Below are 18,863 nucleotides of genomic sequence, written 5' to 3'. Positions count from 1 at the left end.
AGTATTTGTTGATGAATGAATGAATACTACCAATTATCAACCATAGGGCTTTTGTGAATATTAAAGGAGATAACAATGAAATGCACCTGGCACAATGTAAAACTCTCTGTAAATATAGGTGTTTTCTTTTCCTCACCTCCTGTATCCAATTCTTTAGCAAGTCATCTTGACCTCAGCCTCAGAACATATCTGAAATCCTTACTTTATTCATTTCTACCATTCTAGGCTAGCCACCCTCACCTTTCACCTGGACTATAAGTAAGAGTCTGTAGCTGATCTCCTTGCTTCTCCACTTGCTCCTATCCCCCTCAAACCCCAAAGCATTCTCCACAGTGAGGGAGATTTTTAGAAACAAAATTCAGATTATGTCTTGCCCCAACTTAAACATCATCAACAGCTTTCTAGGTACTATAATTAGCCCAAACTCCTTTATATGGCCCGGTCCCTGCCATTCTCTTAGGCTTCATGTGCTTTAGGTTAGCTGGTCTTCTCTCCCCTCCCCTGCCCTCCCTTCCCTTCCCCTCCCTTCCCCTCCCTTCCCCTCCCTTCCCCTTCTTTCCCCTTTTCTCTCTCTTGGAATTGAAAAAAAAAAAAAAGTATTCCCTGCTGGTATGACTCAGTGGTTGAGCATTGACCCATGAATCAGGAGGTCATGGTTCGATTCCCAGTCAGGGCACATGCCTGGATTGCAGGCTGGATCCCAAGTGAGGATGTGCAGGAGGCAGCCTATCAATGATTCTTTCTCATCAGTAGTGTTTCTATCTCTTTCTACCTCTCACTTCCTCTCTCTGAAATCAATAAAAACATATTAAAAATATTTTCCCCTCCTTTATTCCCCTCCACCCAGCCCCTACTCCCCAGGCCTTTACCACGTTATTGTCTGTGTCCATGGGCTATGCATATAAATACATGTTTTTTGGTTTATCTCTTCTTGTTCCCCACCCCCCAATATGTCAGTCTGTTCCATGCCTCAGGTCTTATTTTGTTGGTCAATTCATTTTGTTCATTAACTCCCACAAATAAATGAGATCATGTAATATTTGTCTTTGTCTTTCTGTGATTAGCTTATTTCACTTAGCATAATAGTCTCCAGATATACCCATGCTGTCTCAAAGAGTAAGAGATTCTTCTTCTTTTTTTTTTTTACAGCTGCATGATATTCCATTGTGTAAATGTACCACAGTTTTTATTTATTCATCTACTGATGGGCACTTGGGCTGTTTCCAAATAGCGCTGCTATGAACATAGGGGTGCATATATTCTTTCCAATGGGTGTTTCGGAGTTTTTAGAATATATTCCCAGAAGTGGGATCACTGGGTCAAACAGCAGTTCCATTTTTGAAAAATAATATTTTTATTGATTTCAGAGAGGGAGAGGAGAGAGAGAGAAACATCAGTGATAAGAGAGAATCATCAATCGACTGCCTCCTGCACATCCCCTACTGGGGATGGAACCCACAACCCGGGCATGTACCCTGACCAGTATTAACCGGGATCTCCTGGTTCACAGATTGACGCTCAGCCACTGAGCCATGCCGGCTGGGTGGCAGTCCATTTTTAATTTTTTGAGGAAACTACATACTGTTTTCCGCAGTGGCTGCACCAGTCTGCATTCCTACCAGCAGTGAACTAGTGTTCCCTTTTCTCCATATCCTCACCAGCACTTGTCTGTTGATTTATTGTTGATAGCCATTCTGACAGGTAGACCACTAACTTACACCATACAGAAGAATAAACTCAAAATGGATAAAAAACTTAAATGTAAGTCGTGAAGCCATAAAAATCCTAGAAGAAAACTTAAGCAGTAAAATATCAGATATCTCATGTAGCAGAATTTTCATCCATGCAACTCTTGGACTGAGAGATGCAACTGCTATGTAATAAGGTGGTCAGGCAAGGCCTCTCCAAGGAGGTGACATTGGTGCTCAGATCTTTTGTGCTGATTCCTTTGGGTCACACCTGGAGTTCCCATAAATGTGCTTCACAGAGCCAGTGATGAAACAATCCGAGTCATGCAGCACCAAATATGTTGTAGGCAGTGGGAATGGCACCATGTGCCTGACAGGTGGGGTCAGACCAAACCTGAGTTCAGCAACCTTGGTACATGGGTTCTGGCTAGGAAAGAATTCAGAGCAAGACCCAAACTATAAGAGAACTTATTCTGTAAATTACAGAGATAGAAAAAGTAATTCCTAGAAGAAATAGGCTTAGGAAACAAGTTCTAGAGGTAAAGGAAGGGCCCTTGGGAGTGAGGAAGCTAATGGTGCCTAGGGAGGGGGAATCGGGGGAAGGGGAAGAGAAAGGGAAATAGAGAGAAAAGGAAAATGCATGGGCATGCTCCCTGGAGGGAGAGCCAATAAAAACATATTTTTAAAAGAGAAGAAAATTATCCCTATTTTAGTGGCAGGCAGAACAGTGACGGACTCTTCTGTGGAAATCTTGTGCTAGCAAGCTCCTTATTGTCATTCAGACCTGAGTTTAAACAAGGCTTCCTTTGAGCAGAGGTATCACTAGCCTGCCGGGCTGGCATGGCTCAGTAGTAGTTGAGCACTGACCTATGAACCAGGAGGTCACGGTTCAATTCCCTGGGTCAGGGTACATTCTCAGGTAGTGGGCTCAATCCCCAGTGTTGAGTGTGCAGGAGGCAGCTGATCAGTGATTCTCTCTCATCATTGATGTTTCTATCTCTCTCTCCTTCTCCCTTCCTCTCTGAAATCAATAAAAATATATTTTAAAAATTATCACTGGTCTAAAATGGTCATTTCTTATTACCTATCTTTTACAGCACTTAATAATACTTAATGTTTCCTTGTTTATATGTTTGTCTCTTCCCAACTAGGTTTTTTAAATACATAACATTTTATTTTTATATATTTTTATCGATTTCAGAGAGGAAGGGAAAGGGAGAGATAGAAATATCAATGATGAGAGAGAATCATTGATTGGCTGCCTCCAACTGGGGGCCAAGCCCAATCCGGGCATGTGCCCTTGACTGGGATGGAACCCAGGACCCTTCAGTCCGAAGGTCGATGCTCTATCCACTGAGCCAAATCGGCAGGGACCCAACTAGGTCCAACTAGGTTTTATGTTTCGTGAGCACAGAAACCTTGTTTGTCATATTCATCACTCTATCCCCAAAGCTAGAGCAATGCCTAGAACATATAGTATATGCTTAATAACTATCTGTTGAATAAATAAATGTTGATTATGACAACGAAACCTCGAACGACCTGGCCATAAATTGTAACAATTCTCCCAAGAATAATAATTGCAGTTCCGAAGTTAGATCCTGGAAGAAGGTGGAAACTTGACAATAAAAGTCTGGGGCAGAAGGCTGGGGGAAGCAGAGGGAATATATTAGAACTTTGGCCTTTTTTTCCTATTCAAGGACCCCAGATATCTTGCAAAAGGAAGTCCTAGAATCTTTTGATCAGAAATTCCAGGCCAGCCACAATGGATGTGTTTTATCCATGATTCTTTGCAGCCACTTTTGCTAAGTCGCAAATACGCAAACACCTCTAGGACCCTGGGTTCCTTTCTGTTTCTTTATGAATGAACCGGCTCTAGTCTGCGCACGCGCACCTCCTGGTTCTCCCGCTACACGTGAGGCCCACCCTTTCCTCCTGCTGGTGGCCCCACCCTAATCTTTTCTAACAGACCAATGGAGAGCGGCCTGGGGGGCGGAGCCCGGCGCGACGCGGCACAGTAGTTCTCCCGGCGCGCCTCTCCCTCGCTTTAGTCTTGCTGTGTTGTGATCACGTGGCGAGCTCCGGGCGCGGCGCTTGTTTTGGTTTCTTTCTAGCTTGCCCCTTGCACCTTCGAGAGAGCTTTTCTGAGCCAGTTGCTGCATCTGTCTACACTGTGACCTCCTCTTCTTAGGGCTTTCCCAGCCCGCAGTTCTGCAAGCCCTTCGGGGCCGACCCCTGCCATGCCGCTAGTCCGCTATAGGAAGGTGGTCATCCTCGGGTACCGCTCTGTAGGTGAGTCTCCGCCCTGGGGAGAGCATGGACGCACCGCTGCTTTGTGGCCAGAGGAGGCGCGCTGCCGCGGGAACGCGACTAGGGAGGAATGGTGGCATCGTTAGGATGGAGATGTGGAGCGAGGATTGAAAGGATATTGGAGGAAAGCCTGGGGTGGTGATAGTGTGTGGAGGGCTGCAGGAAGCAGAATATATAAGGGTTAATGTGGACTTGGCTATAGGAATACCGGGGTGGTCTCCAGCATTAGTCTTGGGGGTGGGGGTAGGGATGGGGTCAGCGTTTGATGGCAGGGCGTGGTCTGTGTTGGGTAAGTCGCAGGTGTCCGGGGGAGGGACAGACTTGATCCTAGGGAATCTCGGAAATTCCCAGGGGTGGGGTGGGGAAAGGAGGCGGGAAAGGCTTCCTGCGGGGCTACTGAATGCATCCGGTGGCCTAGGTGCAGAGACCCAGGGCGAAAAGAGGGTTGAGGGTAGGCTAAGGGAAAGTATTGCATGGGGCAATCACAGACTAGGGTGCTAATTTGGGGTCCCCTTTACTCTTGGGCTACAGCCCAAAAGGACAGAGGGTGTGAATGAGGATAGCTAATTGGATACTACCTCTGTTTTCTACAGGGAAGACATCTTTGGCACATCAGTTTGTGGAGGGCGAGTTCCTGGAAGGCTATGATCCTACAGTGGATAATAGTGAGTGAACTTCTCCCTGGGGGTTGGGCGGTAAGGGAGGGCTTGGGTGCCCCACCCAGCTCCATAATATGGGATTATCCTGATGCCAAGGAATAATTTAATCGTATTATTTGATTAGGCATTAAATCTAATCTCTTCTCTAGCAGTCCTTTCTATGAGTGGAGCCAGAGTGTGGATTTTGCAAGATACTGAGTCCAGAATGGTGCAGATGTAGACAATAAGAATCTTAATATTTTCTCTCCAGTTTCCTGGAGAGCTCCCTGGACCTAGTCCATCTGTGTCTCCCCCCGGGGTTAAAAATGTATGGGGGTACACATCGCTAGCCCTACAAAGCACCTCACAGTCAAGTTTTCTTTTCTTTACAGCTTACAGCAAGATAGTGACTCTTGGCAAAGACGAGTTTCACCTACACCTGGTGGACACTGCAGGGCAGGTACTAGTTTGGGGTGGGGTATCCAAATGTGGTAGTTCAGTCCTGTGAGATGAAATCTGGTAGCCTCTGTGGTTCATTTATAAATTAGTATTAAAAGAAAAGCATTTTAGCATCTGGTAGTGTGTAGCACTCATTGGAGCTACTCAATAGATACTTGTTGAATAAAAGTGACTGGAATAGGGGGTCCCCCAGGGAGGGTACCAGGATACAGTCCACCAACCTTTGTCATCTGAGTATTATGGATCTAGGTATTAATATTTCTTTTTCTTATCAGGATGAGTACAGCATTCTGCCCTATTCATTCATCATTGGGGTCCATGGTTATGTGCTTGTGTATTCTGTCACCTCTCTGCATAGGTAAGTGACCAAGGTTGGGAGTAGGGGACTTTTGAGGGTTGTGGCTCATTTCTTTCTTTCTTTCTTTTTTTTTTTTTAATTAAATCCTTATTATTGAAAGTACTACATATGTCCCCCTTTTCCCCCATTGACCTGTCTAGCCCACCTCCAACCCCCCGCCCCGGGCCTTCACCACCCTATTGTCTGTGTCCATGGGTTATACATATATGCATACAAGTTCTTTGGTTGATCTCTTCCCACCCATCCACCTCCCCTGCCTTCCCTCTGAGATTCCGCAGTCTGATAGCTCCATTTCTTGTGTTTAAAGCTTCCACGTCATTGAGAATCTGTACCAAAAGTTACATGAAGGCCATGGGAAAACTCGGTAAGTGGACCTAGGGAATAGAGACATAATGTGGATACTGCAGCATGGGAGAGAGCAGAAGGGAATTCTGGTTTAAGTTAGAGAGGAGGCTGGGACGAGATCCTGTCTGGTCTGATGGGGAGTTGTCCAGCCCTGATGTGAAGGAGGTTGGGGTCCATGGGTGGTTGGAGGGGATCCTGTAGTAACTATTGTTTCCTCACAGGCTGCCGGTGGTGCTAGTGGGGAACAAGGCAGATCTCTCTCCAGACAGGTATGGTAATCTCTGCAGCTCAAGATGAAGGAAAGTAAGCTGGGCTAGAAATCAATCAGGCTCTGGTCCTGGCTCTGCCATTGACTTGAACCAAGTCATTTCACCCTTTTTGTTTCTAACTTGAAGGTTAAGATATAACTCTTCTGTTGCAAAAGCTATAATTTCATATTTCAAGCCTTAGTTCCAGGCTTCTTTGTTTTACTTATATTTTCTCCTTCCCCAACCCTCCTTCTAAATATTGGAAGTGGGATGGGTTAGAAGAAATCTAGATTTTATAAAGATTTTGCAGTCCTGGCCCGTATTGCTCAGTTATTAGAGCATCGGCCCTCGGACCCAATGGTTGTGGGTTCAATTCTCAGTGAAAGGCACGTACATTGGTTCGATCCCTGCCCAGTCAGGGCAGGTGCAGGAGGCCACCAATCGATGTGCCTCATGTGTCTCTCATCAGTTTCTTTCTCTTTGCTCCCCTCCCCCTTCCTCCCTCTCTTCCACTCTCTCTAAAAGTCAATGAAAAAAATATCCTCAGGTGAGGATTAAAAAAAAAAAAGAGCCCTAGCTGGTTTGGCTCAGTGGATAGAGTGTTGGCCTGCAGACTGAAGGGTCCCAGGTTCAATTCCAGTCAAGGGCACATATCCAGTTTGCGGGCTTGATCCCCAATAGGGGGTGTGCAGGAGGCAGCCAATCAATGATTCTCATCGTTGATGTTTCTGTCTCTCCCTCTCCCTCTCTCTGTATATATATTTTTTAATTTAAAAAAGAAAAGATTTTGTAGAGAACATGGGGACATTGCTGTCTTCCATCTTCATGCCCCAAATTTGCTTCCAGGGAGGTCCAGGCAATTGAAGGGAAGAAGTTGGCAGAGTCATGGGGTGCGACATTCATGGAATCATCTGCTCGAGAGAATCAGGTGCTGGGTCTGAAAATTAGGGAGATGGTGGGGGTGGCGGTATTTTTTCTTATGGAAGTGCTTGGTGGTGGGGATGGTGGAGAGGGGGGTATTCACCTTAGAGCTGGGTGGTACTATGGGCAATGAACTAACTTTTTTTGCCCTGAATCTCTATCCCGTGCAGCTGACTCAAGGCATCTTCACCAAAGTCATCCAGGAGATTGCCCGTGTGGAGAATTCCTACGGGCAAGAGCGCCGCTGCAGTCTCATGTGAACCCTCAAGCATGGGGTAGCTGCCTGGATTCTTCCCCTGGCACTTGCCAGGCCACAGGGGGGGTGGGGGGGGCAGGTCCTCAGGACTTCACGGGTATGGTTGCCAGCTGTGTCCTGGCCCTCTGGGCACACAGTATGGAACCCTCACGTTTGCACACTTTCCCCAGGCTCCAGTGGCCTGGTTGTCAATGTTTACAAAGGGGCAAGGATGTCTAATGGGCACTGGCCTCTGTTTTTGCTAAATGAATTCTTATAACCTGCGGGGTTGCGATATGAGTCCTGGGTATTCAGGACCCAGTCTCCTGTGTAGGTTTTGGATGTTGGCTGGGTGAAGGGAGTTAAGGACTCTAGAAGTGGAGCTAGCTCCTTGGGGTGACAATGTATATATGCAAATAAACTGATAAATCTTTTTGTAGTTGACTTCTCTGTATATGGGAGAACACAGCGCCAATACCTCATTTTCCAAGGATTGATGACTGTGGTCTTTGGTGAGGATTCAGGGCTAATTTCTTTCCTCCTACCTTGTTCCTACTCCTGACTTCTCATTCAGGACCATTACCCTAAGACTTCCTTTACAGGTACCGTTTGGCTGCCACACCCATCCAAGTTTGTAGGCTCTCAAGAGCCCCTTAACTACAGAAACACTACCCTCTAGTGGCCAGCTGCCACAACGGCCCTAGCTTCTCTCCTGGGCCTTGGCATTTGCTGGAACTCAGAGAGAAGGTAGGATTTGGGGAAGAGGAAGGAATCCCCTCATTCCTAATGATGTAAGAATCGAGAAGGAGTATAGAGGCAGGGACTAAACTTTTGTGAAGATTTGGTATTTCTAAGAGAATCGAGTAAAGTAAGAAATAATGCCTCTGGTGTGTATCCATCCTCCTGTATCCCCATGTCTACATGCCTTTCATTAAAACAGATTTTCTTTACTATTTTCATACCTTTGGTGACCTTTTGATGCCTTTTACATCTTTGGAGTTGTGCTGTCTTTTTTAGGCGTCAAGGCTATTGCTTCTGTCCTTATTCGTCCACCACCTCAGGAGGAGGATGGATATATTTCAGCTAGGAAGGTTTGGCCCTATATATGTATAGTTTCTGTGCCTACCCCCCACTTCCCACCAGTCCTAGGGCTTAATTGGCTGTATATCTCCTCCAAGGAGTTACCTAAATGGTATCCTTCACAGGAGGGCATAAACTTCTGCCAACTGGGGGAGACTGAGGTATTCTTAGTTGGGGAGGATGGACAAAACCTAGGTGTGATTTTCAGCTGTGATCTTGCTAGTGCTTGGCTCCAGGCTAGTTGGACTTACAGTTGGGGATAATTGTTTGTCATGCTGGTTTTCAGAAGCCCTGACAACTGCTTTTGCATCTCTGATCCAGAATCTAAAAAGAAATAAGGGCTGCTGGAAGAAGCATACTGCAAAGAGCAATCTCAGTGGCTTAGGAATCTCTTTAGGGCTGTCATCGCCCTCTCTCCTTACATTAAATTAGGTCCTTTTGCACATCTCACCTGGAACACTCCTTACAGGTGCCTGCCTTCCTGCTGCCCTTTCCATGAGGGTTGGTATAGGCTTTTGCCTGAGGGTTCCTAGAAGTGTATCGGTCAACTTCAAGGCTGGATAGTAGTAAAGAATAGTGGTGAATGGCTGGGTTGGAATAATTACTCTTCCACTTAGTTGTGTAATCTTGCTTAACCTCTTTGAGCCTCAAATTCTCATTTATGAAGTATAGTCAAGCCTTCACAGGGTTGAGGTGAGAATTAAACTGAGGTGATATATGAAATGCTTAACACTGCTTCTCATACATAATAAGCCTTTAAGAAATGGTAGCTATTTAGTTATTGGAGGTCTTTCTGGTGGAGTCTACCTCCCTGCCTTTGGGTGCAGAGAGTAGGGAGAGGGGGGGGGGGGAGCTTCCATTTTCCAGCTTTTGTCTTGATTTATATATTCCACTATAGCTGGGATGGTTGTGGGATTACTGCTGGAATTTTTTGCTGAAATAGACCTGCATGGTCAGTACAGGGCACAGATGTTAGTGTGTGGCTAGCACAGGACACTCTTAGTCCTGATCCCTTCTATGACTCTGGCCAGTAGGGATTTAGATCTCCTGCACTCTCCAATATGGAAGCCACAAGTCACACGTGGCTTTTTAAGTTTAATTTAGTATTAAAATTAAAAAGTTCCTCAGTTGTACCACCTACATTTCAGTGTTCAATAGCTACATGTGGCCAAGTTATATTAGTGTACCTATAGTGCACATTAGATAGTGTAGTTATAATGTATTTCCATCATTGCAGAAAGTTCTATTGGATAGCACTGTAAACCCTTTCCCACAGAATTGGCCCTGCACCTGATTTGCCTGCCTTTCTCCACATCTTAATATATATATCTCCTCAATCCTAGGAAAAACATGGCCATTGTTTACTCATGGCTCTACTTCCCACTAGACGTGGTTTGTTGGACAATGTTACCTTGTCTCTTCATCTGTAATACAGACATAATCCAAGTAATGCATAACTAAGAATATATAAAGTATCTAGTACATAATGAATTTGTCTCCTCCTGACCATCCCTTGGATACAGCTAAGACAGAAAAGGCATTCCATTCCTCATCCAGACTTATGGGGGCGGGGGGGGGGGGGCAAGGGGGTGGTCTGCAGAGTGTTTGGGATCTGCAAACAGTACTCCAGCCAGGTGGCAGCCAGGATCCAAGGTACAGTCCCTCTAGTTTACTAAAAAAAAGGGGACACAGGCCCTGAAGATCCGAAAAGACTGGGGGTCGGGGCACCCGGGAAAGGACGGGAACTACATTTATGTTTTGATGGGGGAGGTGTGTGTGGTAATGGGGGGGTTACTGACAGTCTATTTTCCTCACGAGGGGTTTTGAGAGTCAGAAGCAACGACTCGTTCCGCTTTTTTTCGGTCCCCGAACGTGGCAAAAAGCCACCCTTTGCAGCGCCAGGCGCCGTGCCTCACTTTCTCCATTTGCGGACTCCAGTTCCCAAGATGCAGAGCAGCGGCCAATCTCCTGGCTCTTCTTCTGTCCCCCCTCCCAGGAAAGGTTGCTTCTGGTTAATTCAAGGGGGCAGTTGGAGTTTCGGGGACTAGAACTCCAAGGGAACGGAATTAGAAAGTGACAGAAGTCCTAGTTTCCCGAACTGGGCAGTGAAGGAGGCAGTTCCAGGGCCCGGGCGAAGAGGAGGGGGGCTTCATTCCCACGTGTCTACCCGGCGGCCGCCCGGCGCCGTCGGGGTTAACGCGTGGCGGAGGGATCCCGCAGCGTGTGCGTAGAACTGCAGAGTCACAGCCTTTCCTCCGAGAGGGCCGTATCCCTCCGCTGCTCCGCTCCAACACAAAATAGGGCCAATCTTCTCCTTTCTCCCCTTCTCCAGTGGGGTTCCCCAGGCAAAAGGGCCCCCCCTAGGTCTTGCACCGGAGGCTTCCAGAATCTCCACGACCGCTGCCGAGATCTTGGGCCAGGAAATAGCCCCATCGCAGGAACCACCCTACCGGCCGAACAGGAGGCGGAGGGGGGGAGGCGGAGCGGCGCCGCGCTGCACTACTTTCCTCTCCGGTTGCAAATGGCTGCCTCGTTCCCCACTTTCCGCTCAGTTTCCTGACCCCCCGGCGCCGGGAGCCGGGGTTGGGCCATACACCTCTAGGCCCCCCGCGACCACAGCCAGCCGGGGGTCGAGGGAGTGTCGCCGATCAGAGCCGGCCAGGCCGGGGGCGGGGCAGCTCCGGAGGCCAGAGGGGAAGGGAGGCGAGCGCAGGGCCTGGAGCGGCCGGTGGAGAGCGGGCAGAGGGCTCGCACCGCCCGCCCCTTCCTCTTCCTCGCCCACCTACCCTCCTCCCTTCCCCGGGGGGAGCAGAAGGTGGGGGGCTCGAAGCCGCCGAGGGCGAGCGCTCGGGGTCGCTGGGTGTGTGTCAGGTTCAGCCCCGCGGCCCCGCCGTCTCCGCGTCGCCGTAGCTCGCGCGGCCCCGGGGCGCCGGCCCGGGCGGGGAGAGGGGCTCGGCGCTCCCGCGAGGGGCTCCCGTTCCATCCGGGCCGGCGCGGGGCGGCGCGGCGTTCCTTCCGGGCCGCTGGGGAGGCGCCTCGACGTTCCATCTGGAGAGCCTCGACGTCCTGGTCCTGCCCGAGCCCGGCGCCGGCGGCCGGGGCGCTGGCCCGGCCCGAGGACTGAGAGGCCGCCAGACGACGCGGATGCGGAGCCTGCGCTCCCGAGATCAAAGCCACCGGTGCTCTCTTTGTGTCCGCTCGGGATTCGCCGCCCTCGGGCTGTCCATGGAAACCTAAACTGCTGGAACCTGAAGCACAGAACCCGTCTTTGGCTTCTTGCTTTTTTTGGAGGGGAGGGTGGCCACTCCGACCTGGATTTACCGTTCTTGGCCACCCTAAGCCCCCCCGTGCGGGGGGCGGCTGTGATCGCTCTGGCGGTTGGAGGTCGGGGAGCGGCCCGGGCTCTGGCCATGTTCTCGGATGAGGATTTCTGGATCGCCCTGTGAAGAGGTGAGTGAAGTCCGTCCGGCCAAGGCCCAGAAAGGGTTGGACTGGGGGCACAGCCAGATGGACTGTCTTGGCCGGAGCTGGCCTTTAGGTTGGAGAAAGGGGTGCCAGGGCTGAGGAGGGCTCTTTTGGCAGGGTCTGTCAAGGGAACCTGAGCCAGTGGCTGGGGCAGAACTGAGGCCTGGTGTCTTGGGGTGTGCCTCGTTAAAGACTGGGGGTTCAGGGAACCACGGGAGTTTTAGAAACCTGGCCAGATCGCCTCTCTGCCTGTTTATTTTTGTGTTGGGGGAGCTCTCCTAAAGTAGGACCCAGGCCCTGGTGCCAGCACCAATCCTCATCAACGACTGCTTCTCCCTCAGGGTTCCTGGTGGGCCTTGGGAACAGAAGAACTTGGGAGGGTGGGGAGGGTGCCGCTGCCGTCAGACTTACAGCCAGGCTGGACTTTAAGGTTGTTCTTGCCCATCGGGGTACTCAGAGCAGCCTCTGGGAGACTCAGGGAATCCTAGATCCTTCACCAGGCCTTATTTGACTGCGGACAGGGGAGAGTGTGTGTGGAAACTGACTAGTGTGATGAAGGGGGTGGCTGGTGCAAGAAGGAGGTGGGGCTGGGGGCAGTCTGGCCTTGCTGGTCAACTTTAAACTACCCCTGCCTGGCAAAGTGACCGCAGCGAGGCCTAGTGCTGTCTTAGCCTGGTTTGCCTCCCCTCCTCTCAGGATGGACATAATCTCTAGAGGATTATGGAGGAGGCAGTTGAGATTTGTTCCCTGGGAATGTGGGCTGCAAAAAATGGCTTTTGTGTCCCGCTTTCTCAGGACCTGGTGTGGTGAGCTGGTTGCTCATAAGTCCTTGGCCAGTCCTGCAGGCCCATGCCAACCTCTCCAACCCTTTTTGATCAGGGAATGTTAACTGGCCCTCTGCTCCTGTCCCAAGCCTACAGAATAGAGGAGTCTGTATCTCTTTGGAGGAGAAACGATCTGCAGAGCTGTTTCTGCAGAAGCTAGTGTTTCCAAACCTGCCCGAAGGTACTGAGAAGAAGGGGTATACATGGGAGTGTAGGAAGAGTGCAGCATGAGCCTCATGCCTCTGGGCCCTGGGCTGGGACAGCCCCTCTCACAGCTGTCATGCTGCCCAGCAGGGATTTGGCTGGGGTGTCTTACTCCTTCATTCCACCCCCTGAAACATACATACATGGGCTAGATCTCTTTGAGCCTGGTCTTGGGAAGGAGAAAATAGGGATTTTGCCCTTGAAAGATTTCTGGATATTAACCCCAAGGTGGGAGGTGGCACAGGAGTGGTAGAGCGAGGTTAGCTGTCACCCATGCTCTCTGCCCCTGCCTCCTATGGAGGACATCTCCTGTTGTCTGTCCTCAATGAACTTCCTTAGGAGGGGCCTCTCCCTGTTAGCTGTGGATTACCCCAGGATGACCCAGGGACTGTCGAGAGCAGAGGTCGCCAACCGGTGGTCAGCGGACCACTGGTGGTTCGTGAGGTCCGAAAGGTTGGCGACCGCTGGTCTAGAGGGTCTACAGGACTGGTGTTGCCATTTGGGTTCTTCCTAGAGGGTCAACCCAAAACGAGGGCGGGGAGAGGTGTGGTTTGATTCTCAGGTTGGGAACCAGGAAGTCCTGAGTCCTAGAGAAGTTGTTCACTCAAGAGCCTGCTTCAGCCTTTCACCCCTCCAAGCCTCCATTTCCCCCTTGGCTGGGAAAATGGAGTTAAAGCTATTGGTCTGGGATAAAGGCTGAGAGGAAAGTGTGCCACCCGGCCTTCTTCCTTGCTGTTTTGGGCTTCTTAGACCTAGGACTAAGGGCAGCCAGCACAGTTTTACTCCTTAGATCTGTACTTCAGGGGGAACTCTAGTTACCCAGAGGAAGCCTAGCCAGGCATTAGCTCATTTTAGAACTAGTGAAAAAACCCTTGATGTATATGTGTGTGTGTGGTTTCTGGCTGTGAATGATGGGACAGGGAACCTGTGGTATTTATTTGTTTAGATTTGTTCAGGGGCCTGACAGCTAGGACTCAGCATTGGGGTGCAGGTGCCAGACTGCAGGGGTAGGGAAATGGGGCTCAGGCTTCTTGGAGGTACCCCTAGATATAGTACAGCTTGGAGGACATTCTCCTCTTCACTTTGTGATCTCTCATCTTCCGTGACTCTATGAGTGAGGCTGTGACTTTGGAGGATGTTGGTACTCTGTCTCCCAAGGCTGGATGCAGGTGGTTTCTGTACCTCCTCAAGCTTACCAGCTTGAGAGGGCTGTGCTCCGGGGAGGGCAGAGGAATTTGTCCCTCTGGCCTTGTGTGAAGTAGTCTTCCTCCCACCCACTGTATTATCACTGTTGCTTTTTATTTGTGACTCCTTTGGACTTAACTTTAAGAGCAGAGCAGGTGGAAGATCTTTGGGGGCATACAGTAAAATTCACACATTTAGGAAACTTTGAAGCTTTCTGGGTGTGTTCAAGCCTTGAATGACTGAACAGGAAGAGGGGCCTGGCTGGTGCCCTGACCTCCAGCCCCTGCTTCTCATAGGTGCCTTCTAAGGGCCCCTTGAAGTTCCAGAGCAGCTTTTCTTGGGCCTGCCAGATAACCACCTTGCTTTCCTTTCAGGTGTGGTTGTATGGTAGGTTTTGGAAAGAGATGATTTGGGAATGGAGGGAACAGGCATCAAGTGATACTTCACTTTTCTAATCTAGTAGATTCTGATAGTTTGGGGGGAATAAAATAAAATTTCCTTTCCTGTGACATGTCACAGAGGCTCATTATTAATCTCTGGAAGTGGAGTGTGAGTTCAGGGAACGAAGACTAATATTGTGGTTCTCAAGTAATTGATTTATTGATCCTGGGCACCTTTGAGGGCTTCCCCTGTCTCATCTGCCCCAGTCACTCAACCCCAAGTGGCTGACAAGGTTATTTGGTAGTTGGTTTGAGAAGAGGGGCTTGTCCTTGCTAAGGTTTGTATGTGGCCCCTCTGGTTAAACAAAAGGAGTGGAAAAGGCAAGAGATAAACTTCTCAAATTTTATTTAGAGTTCTGTTTTAGGGATTCTCCCCGCCCTCCTCCTTCTCTGGGAATACTATACTTTTCTTTCTCTGCTAAGCCCTTACCTTAGATACCATTAATAGCTGCTGGCACCTATCCCTTTCTTCCTTCTGTAGGAACCCTTTTTTCTACCTCACTCTGTAATTTTTCTTATTCTTCTTTCTTTTTTGGGCTGTGTTTAGTTCTCGCTGAGGTTTAGGAAAATATGCCCAAAGATGTGGGTCTCAATATTCTTACATATAACTTTAGTGTTTTTTTCATTTGGCTCTGGTATAGGCAGGCATATTTTAGAAGAGGGGACCGTTACTCCACACCCCCATAGTGCGTGTGGAAACCCTGGTTGACAGAAGAGGAAGGAAGCTACTCTGCTGGGCTGTGTCCTGTCCTGTTTAGAACTCCTCCAAGTGGCAGTGTGCTTCCTGAGACTACAACTCCCAGCATGCCTAGCTTCAGGCTTGGCTACACATGCTCAGTGACTCTTAAGGCCCACTTCTGTTAACTACTAGGGATATCTTAGGAGGAAGGGCAGTTGGCGTTGCTAAGGGCAACAACCTGAGGACTTCAGGCTGGGTGAGATCCTGAGTTCAGTTGCTGCAGGGGCCAGGCCTGAGCTGGATTTGGATAGGCAGTGGGTAGAAATTGGGGAGTTTCTTATGTTGTGATTGGGATGTCCTGGTTGGAACCAGTGGAGGTTGGGGAGATCTATCCATACCTTGGCTTTAGTTTCAGTAACATGTTCTACATCCTGCAAGACCCCAGACTCTTGTCTCTGGGAGAGGGATTTCAGCTGTACTCAGACTTCTTATGATTACCCATTGGTTGGCACTGACAGACCTCTAGGATGGTAGCTGACTTGAGGCCTCAGTGAAAAGGATAGGGATAGGGCCCACCAGAAGCCCAGAACTCAGATGTGAGGCAAAGGGGGATACTAGATGTAGACTGAATGTGCTTCTAGTTGGATGCTATTGCCCTGGGAACTCTTAGGAGTAAGGAAGTGAGAAAGGGGAGGGGATCCTCTGAGAATCCAGAGTTGGAGAAGAGGGTCAGTGTTTATCTGGGGAGGAAGTAGGCAGTGGGATAAAGGTTAGGCAGAACTTTTTTGTCATTAGTACAGTAGTTTGTAGGTATGGCTTTGTTCTGATTTCTGTAAGGTCTAGATACCATTGGCTGCATTCCTCCTAGGATTCTGGGAAAAGTGTTTAGTGGAGAGACTTACTGGGCATATAGATATCTTTTTTTGGCTTTGACAGGTCTCCCCGAGAGGGCCCTGCCCAGTCGGAGAGAGGGATGGATAGCCAGAAGCCGCCTGGTGAGGATAAAGATTCAGAACCGGCAGGTGAGTAGGGCAAATTTTGGGTTTACTGACAGCTTTCTGCTCATCCCAGACAACCTTAAATTTCTAGTCCTGGCACAAGGACAGGAGCTAAGTCTGTCTAATAGATAGGTAATTGCAGGACTTTGTTCTTTGGGACAAAAGTCAAAATGCCCTCAGTGTGATCCACCAACAGTTTTAGATAATCTCATAGGTCTGGTGAGTAGACTAGTATTAAATAGTGGATGATGGCTGATGTATGCTTCTCTGTTTGTTCATTCAGCTGATGGACATGCAGCCTCTGAGGAGTCAGGCGCCACTGAGGCAGACCTTCCCAACCCACATGTGGTGGAGGTATCTGTGCCCACTTCTGGGGGTCTCAGGCCTCAGGAACCTCCCCAGGACCGCAGGTAACTAGTTTGGGGAAATGAGGACATAAGGGTACAAAAGGATTTGATTTGAGATTCTGGGGCGTTCAAGAGGAATATTTAGGAAAATATGAGTGTTTGGGAAGCACAGGCATGTTAAATCGTGGGGTTGTGTGGGGGAGAGGGGGGATGACTGTGGGCAGGGGCCCGGCATTGTGCTGATGCTTGTATGTCCACAGTGGGGGTCCACTGCGGCGTTGTGCTCTCTGTAACTGCGGGGAGCCCAGTCTGCATGGGCAGCGGGAGCTACGGCGCTTTGAGTTGCCATTTGACTGGCCCCGGTGTCCAGTGGTGTCTCCTGGGGGGAGCTCAGGGCGCAATGAGGCAGCACTGCCCAGTGAGGACCTATCACAGATTGGTTTCCCTGAGGGCCTGACACCTGCCCACCTAGGAGAACCTGGAGGTAAGTAACTGACCTGGGCAGGAAAGAGGGTAGGGGCTGGGTGGTCCAAAGCCAGTGATCACCTTTTTGTTAATTCATTCCTTTCTGTTTGCCTTTTTCCACTTATACAGGGTCCTGCTGGGCTCACCATTGGTGTGCTGTGTGGTCGGCCGGTGTATGGGGGAAGGGGGGCCCAGAACTATGTGGTGTGGACAAGGCCATCTTCTCAGGGATCTCACAGGTGGGGCTGGAGCCAGGGGATTGCATAGGTAAAGGGCAGGGTGGACAGGGCTATTGGGCTTCTGAGAGTCAGGGTAGAATTTGGAAGGGCAGTGGGCATACTAGGGCAGAGCTAGTGCCTGATCTATTGCTCTGGAGTGAGCTGACTGGCACTGAGGCTTTGTTTCCACCCTGGCAGCGCTGCTCCCACTGTACCAGGCTTGGTGCCTCCATCCCTTGTCGCTCACCTGGATGTCCACGGCTTTACCACTTCCCCTGTGCGACTGCCAGCGGTTCCTTCTTATCCATGAAAACACTGCAGCTGCTATGCCCGGAGCACAGTGAGGGTGCCGCGCATCTGGGTGAGAAGTCCTGCCCCTTGTACATCAGGCAGTGAGGGACCAAGAGTGCCTGGGGTTTGTACTTTGCAGAGCACTCATCAAAGATGGTAATTTTATACTGTCAGCCAGCCTCATTAAAATAGGTGTGAACTTTGAGAGTGCAGGGGCTTTGCCTGTCTTGTTTACTATGATGTCTGCAATGCCTAGAACAATGCCTAGCATATATTAGGCAGACACTTAGTAACTATTTATTTGTTCATTCTGGTCCATGGAATGCCTGTTATGTAGACAGCACTGTTCTGAGTCCTGCAAGGAATCCATATCTGACCTGTGTTCTCTGTCCCTTTTGACTGTAGAGGAGGCTCGTTGTGCAGTATGTGAGGGACCGGGGGAATTGTGTGACCTGTTCTTCTGTACCAGTTGTGGGCATCACTATCATGGGGCCTGCCTGGACACTGCTCTGACTGCCCGCAAGCGTGCTGGCTGGCAGTGCCCTGAATGCAAAGTGTGCCAAGCCTGCAGGTAAGAATGAGAGGGCAGGAGGGAAGCCTTAGGCAAAGCACAGTTTATGGTTAAAAACAAGGGCAGGGAGGGACCCTATTATGTGCCCTTTCTCTGCAGGAAACCTGGGAATGACTCTAAGATGTTGGTCTGTGAGACGTGTGACAAAGGATACCATACCTTCTGCCTAAAACCACCTATGGAAGAACTGCCTGCTCACTCTTGGAAGTGCAAGGTGAGGGTCCTTGATCTTGCCTTACTCTTCTAATTCTGCCTCCTATAACATCCAGAGTTTCTCTGTTGTGACAAGTCCCATGCTCCCCTCTAGTCTCTGCTGTCTGACTGATGCCTGTTTTGCCTTCTCCTTTCTCCTAGGCATGCCGGGTATGCCGGTCCTGTGGGGCAGGCTCAGCAGAGCTGAATCCCAACTCTGAGTGGTTCGAGAACTACTCACTCTGTTACCGCTGTCACAAAACCCAGGGAGGACAGCCTATCAGTTCTGTTGCTGAGCAGCGTTCTGCTGTCTGTAGCAGGTAAGTAGTGTGGACTGAAAGAGATTAGGCTGCGGGATCGAAGTGCTGAGATTGGCAGAGGGAGCCCTAAGGTGGGCAGTACAATCCATAGCATTCATGCCTTACCCCAGTGCACTCTCTAGGAGTTGATAGCTGACGAGAGCCACAATGCCTACTCCCCTGTACCCTCTGCAGATTCTCACCCCCAGAGCCTGGCGATACCCCCACTGATGAGCCCGATGCTCTGTACGTTGCATGCCAAGGGCAGCCAAAGGGTGGGCACGTGACCTCTATGCAACCCAAGGAACCGGGGCCCCTGCAATGTGAAGCCAAACCACTAGGTGAGTAGGGTTTGAGGGTCCATGAAAGTAATCCCCTTCTGTTCTGAGGTAAGGGACAGTTT

The 18,863-nt window shown here is 49.7% G+C and overlaps 2 protein-coding genes across 10 annotated transcripts in view; both read left to right on the top strand.

Moving 5' to 3' along the window:
- The first annotated feature begins 3,757 nt into the window (after positions 1 to 3,757).
- On the top strand, positions 3,758 to 7,266 carry RHEBL1 (RHEB like 1). Its single transcript, XM_079775452.1, has 8 exons — positions 3,758 to 3,980; positions 4,592 to 4,663; positions 5,029 to 5,096; positions 5,371 to 5,453; positions 5,761 to 5,817; positions 6,020 to 6,067; positions 6,893 to 6,974; positions 7,138 to 7,266. The coding sequence occupies exons 1-8, from the start codon at positions 3,929 to 3,931 to the stop codon at positions 7,225 to 7,227; spliced, it is 552 nt and encodes a 183-aa protein (XP_079631578.1). The 5' UTR covers positions 3,758 to 3,928; the 3' UTR covers positions 7,228 to 7,266.
- A 3,284-nt stretch (positions 7,267 to 10,550) lies between these two features.
- KMT2D (lysine methyltransferase 2D) overlaps positions 10,551 to 18,863 on the top strand; it is a 40,457-nt gene continuing 32,144 nt past the window's right edge. For all 9 annotated transcript variants that reach the window (XM_079775889.1, XM_079775894.1, XM_079775891.1 and 6 more), the window contains exons 1-10: positions 10,551 to 11,732; positions 16,016 to 16,101; positions 16,361 to 16,487; positions 16,685 to 16,908; positions 17,019 to 17,128; positions 17,306 to 17,468; positions 17,804 to 17,969; positions 18,069 to 18,183; positions 18,324 to 18,481; positions 18,656 to 18,801. In XM_079775889.1, the coding sequence (XP_079632015.1) occupies positions 16,053 to 16,101; positions 16,361 to 16,487; positions 16,685 to 16,908; positions 17,019 to 17,128; positions 17,306 to 17,468; positions 17,804 to 17,969; positions 18,069 to 18,183; positions 18,324 to 18,481; positions 18,656 to 18,801 (1,258 nt within the window). In that variant the 5' untranslated portion in view covers positions 10,551 to 11,732; positions 16,016 to 16,052. The remainder of the gene's footprint in view (positions 11,733 to 16,015; positions 16,102 to 16,360; positions 16,488 to 16,684; positions 16,909 to 17,018; positions 17,129 to 17,305; positions 17,469 to 17,803; positions 17,970 to 18,068; positions 18,184 to 18,323; positions 18,482 to 18,655; positions 18,802 to 18,863) is intronic.

This window comes from Cnephaeus nilssonii (assembly GCF_951640355.1).
Source record: "Cnephaeus nilssonii genome assembly, chromosome: 6".
Taxonomy (NCBI): domain Eukaryota; kingdom Metazoa; phylum Chordata; class Mammalia; order Chiroptera; family Vespertilionidae; genus Cnephaeus; species Cnephaeus nilssonii.
This window is presented reverse-complemented; position numbering and strand designations above follow the sequence as displayed.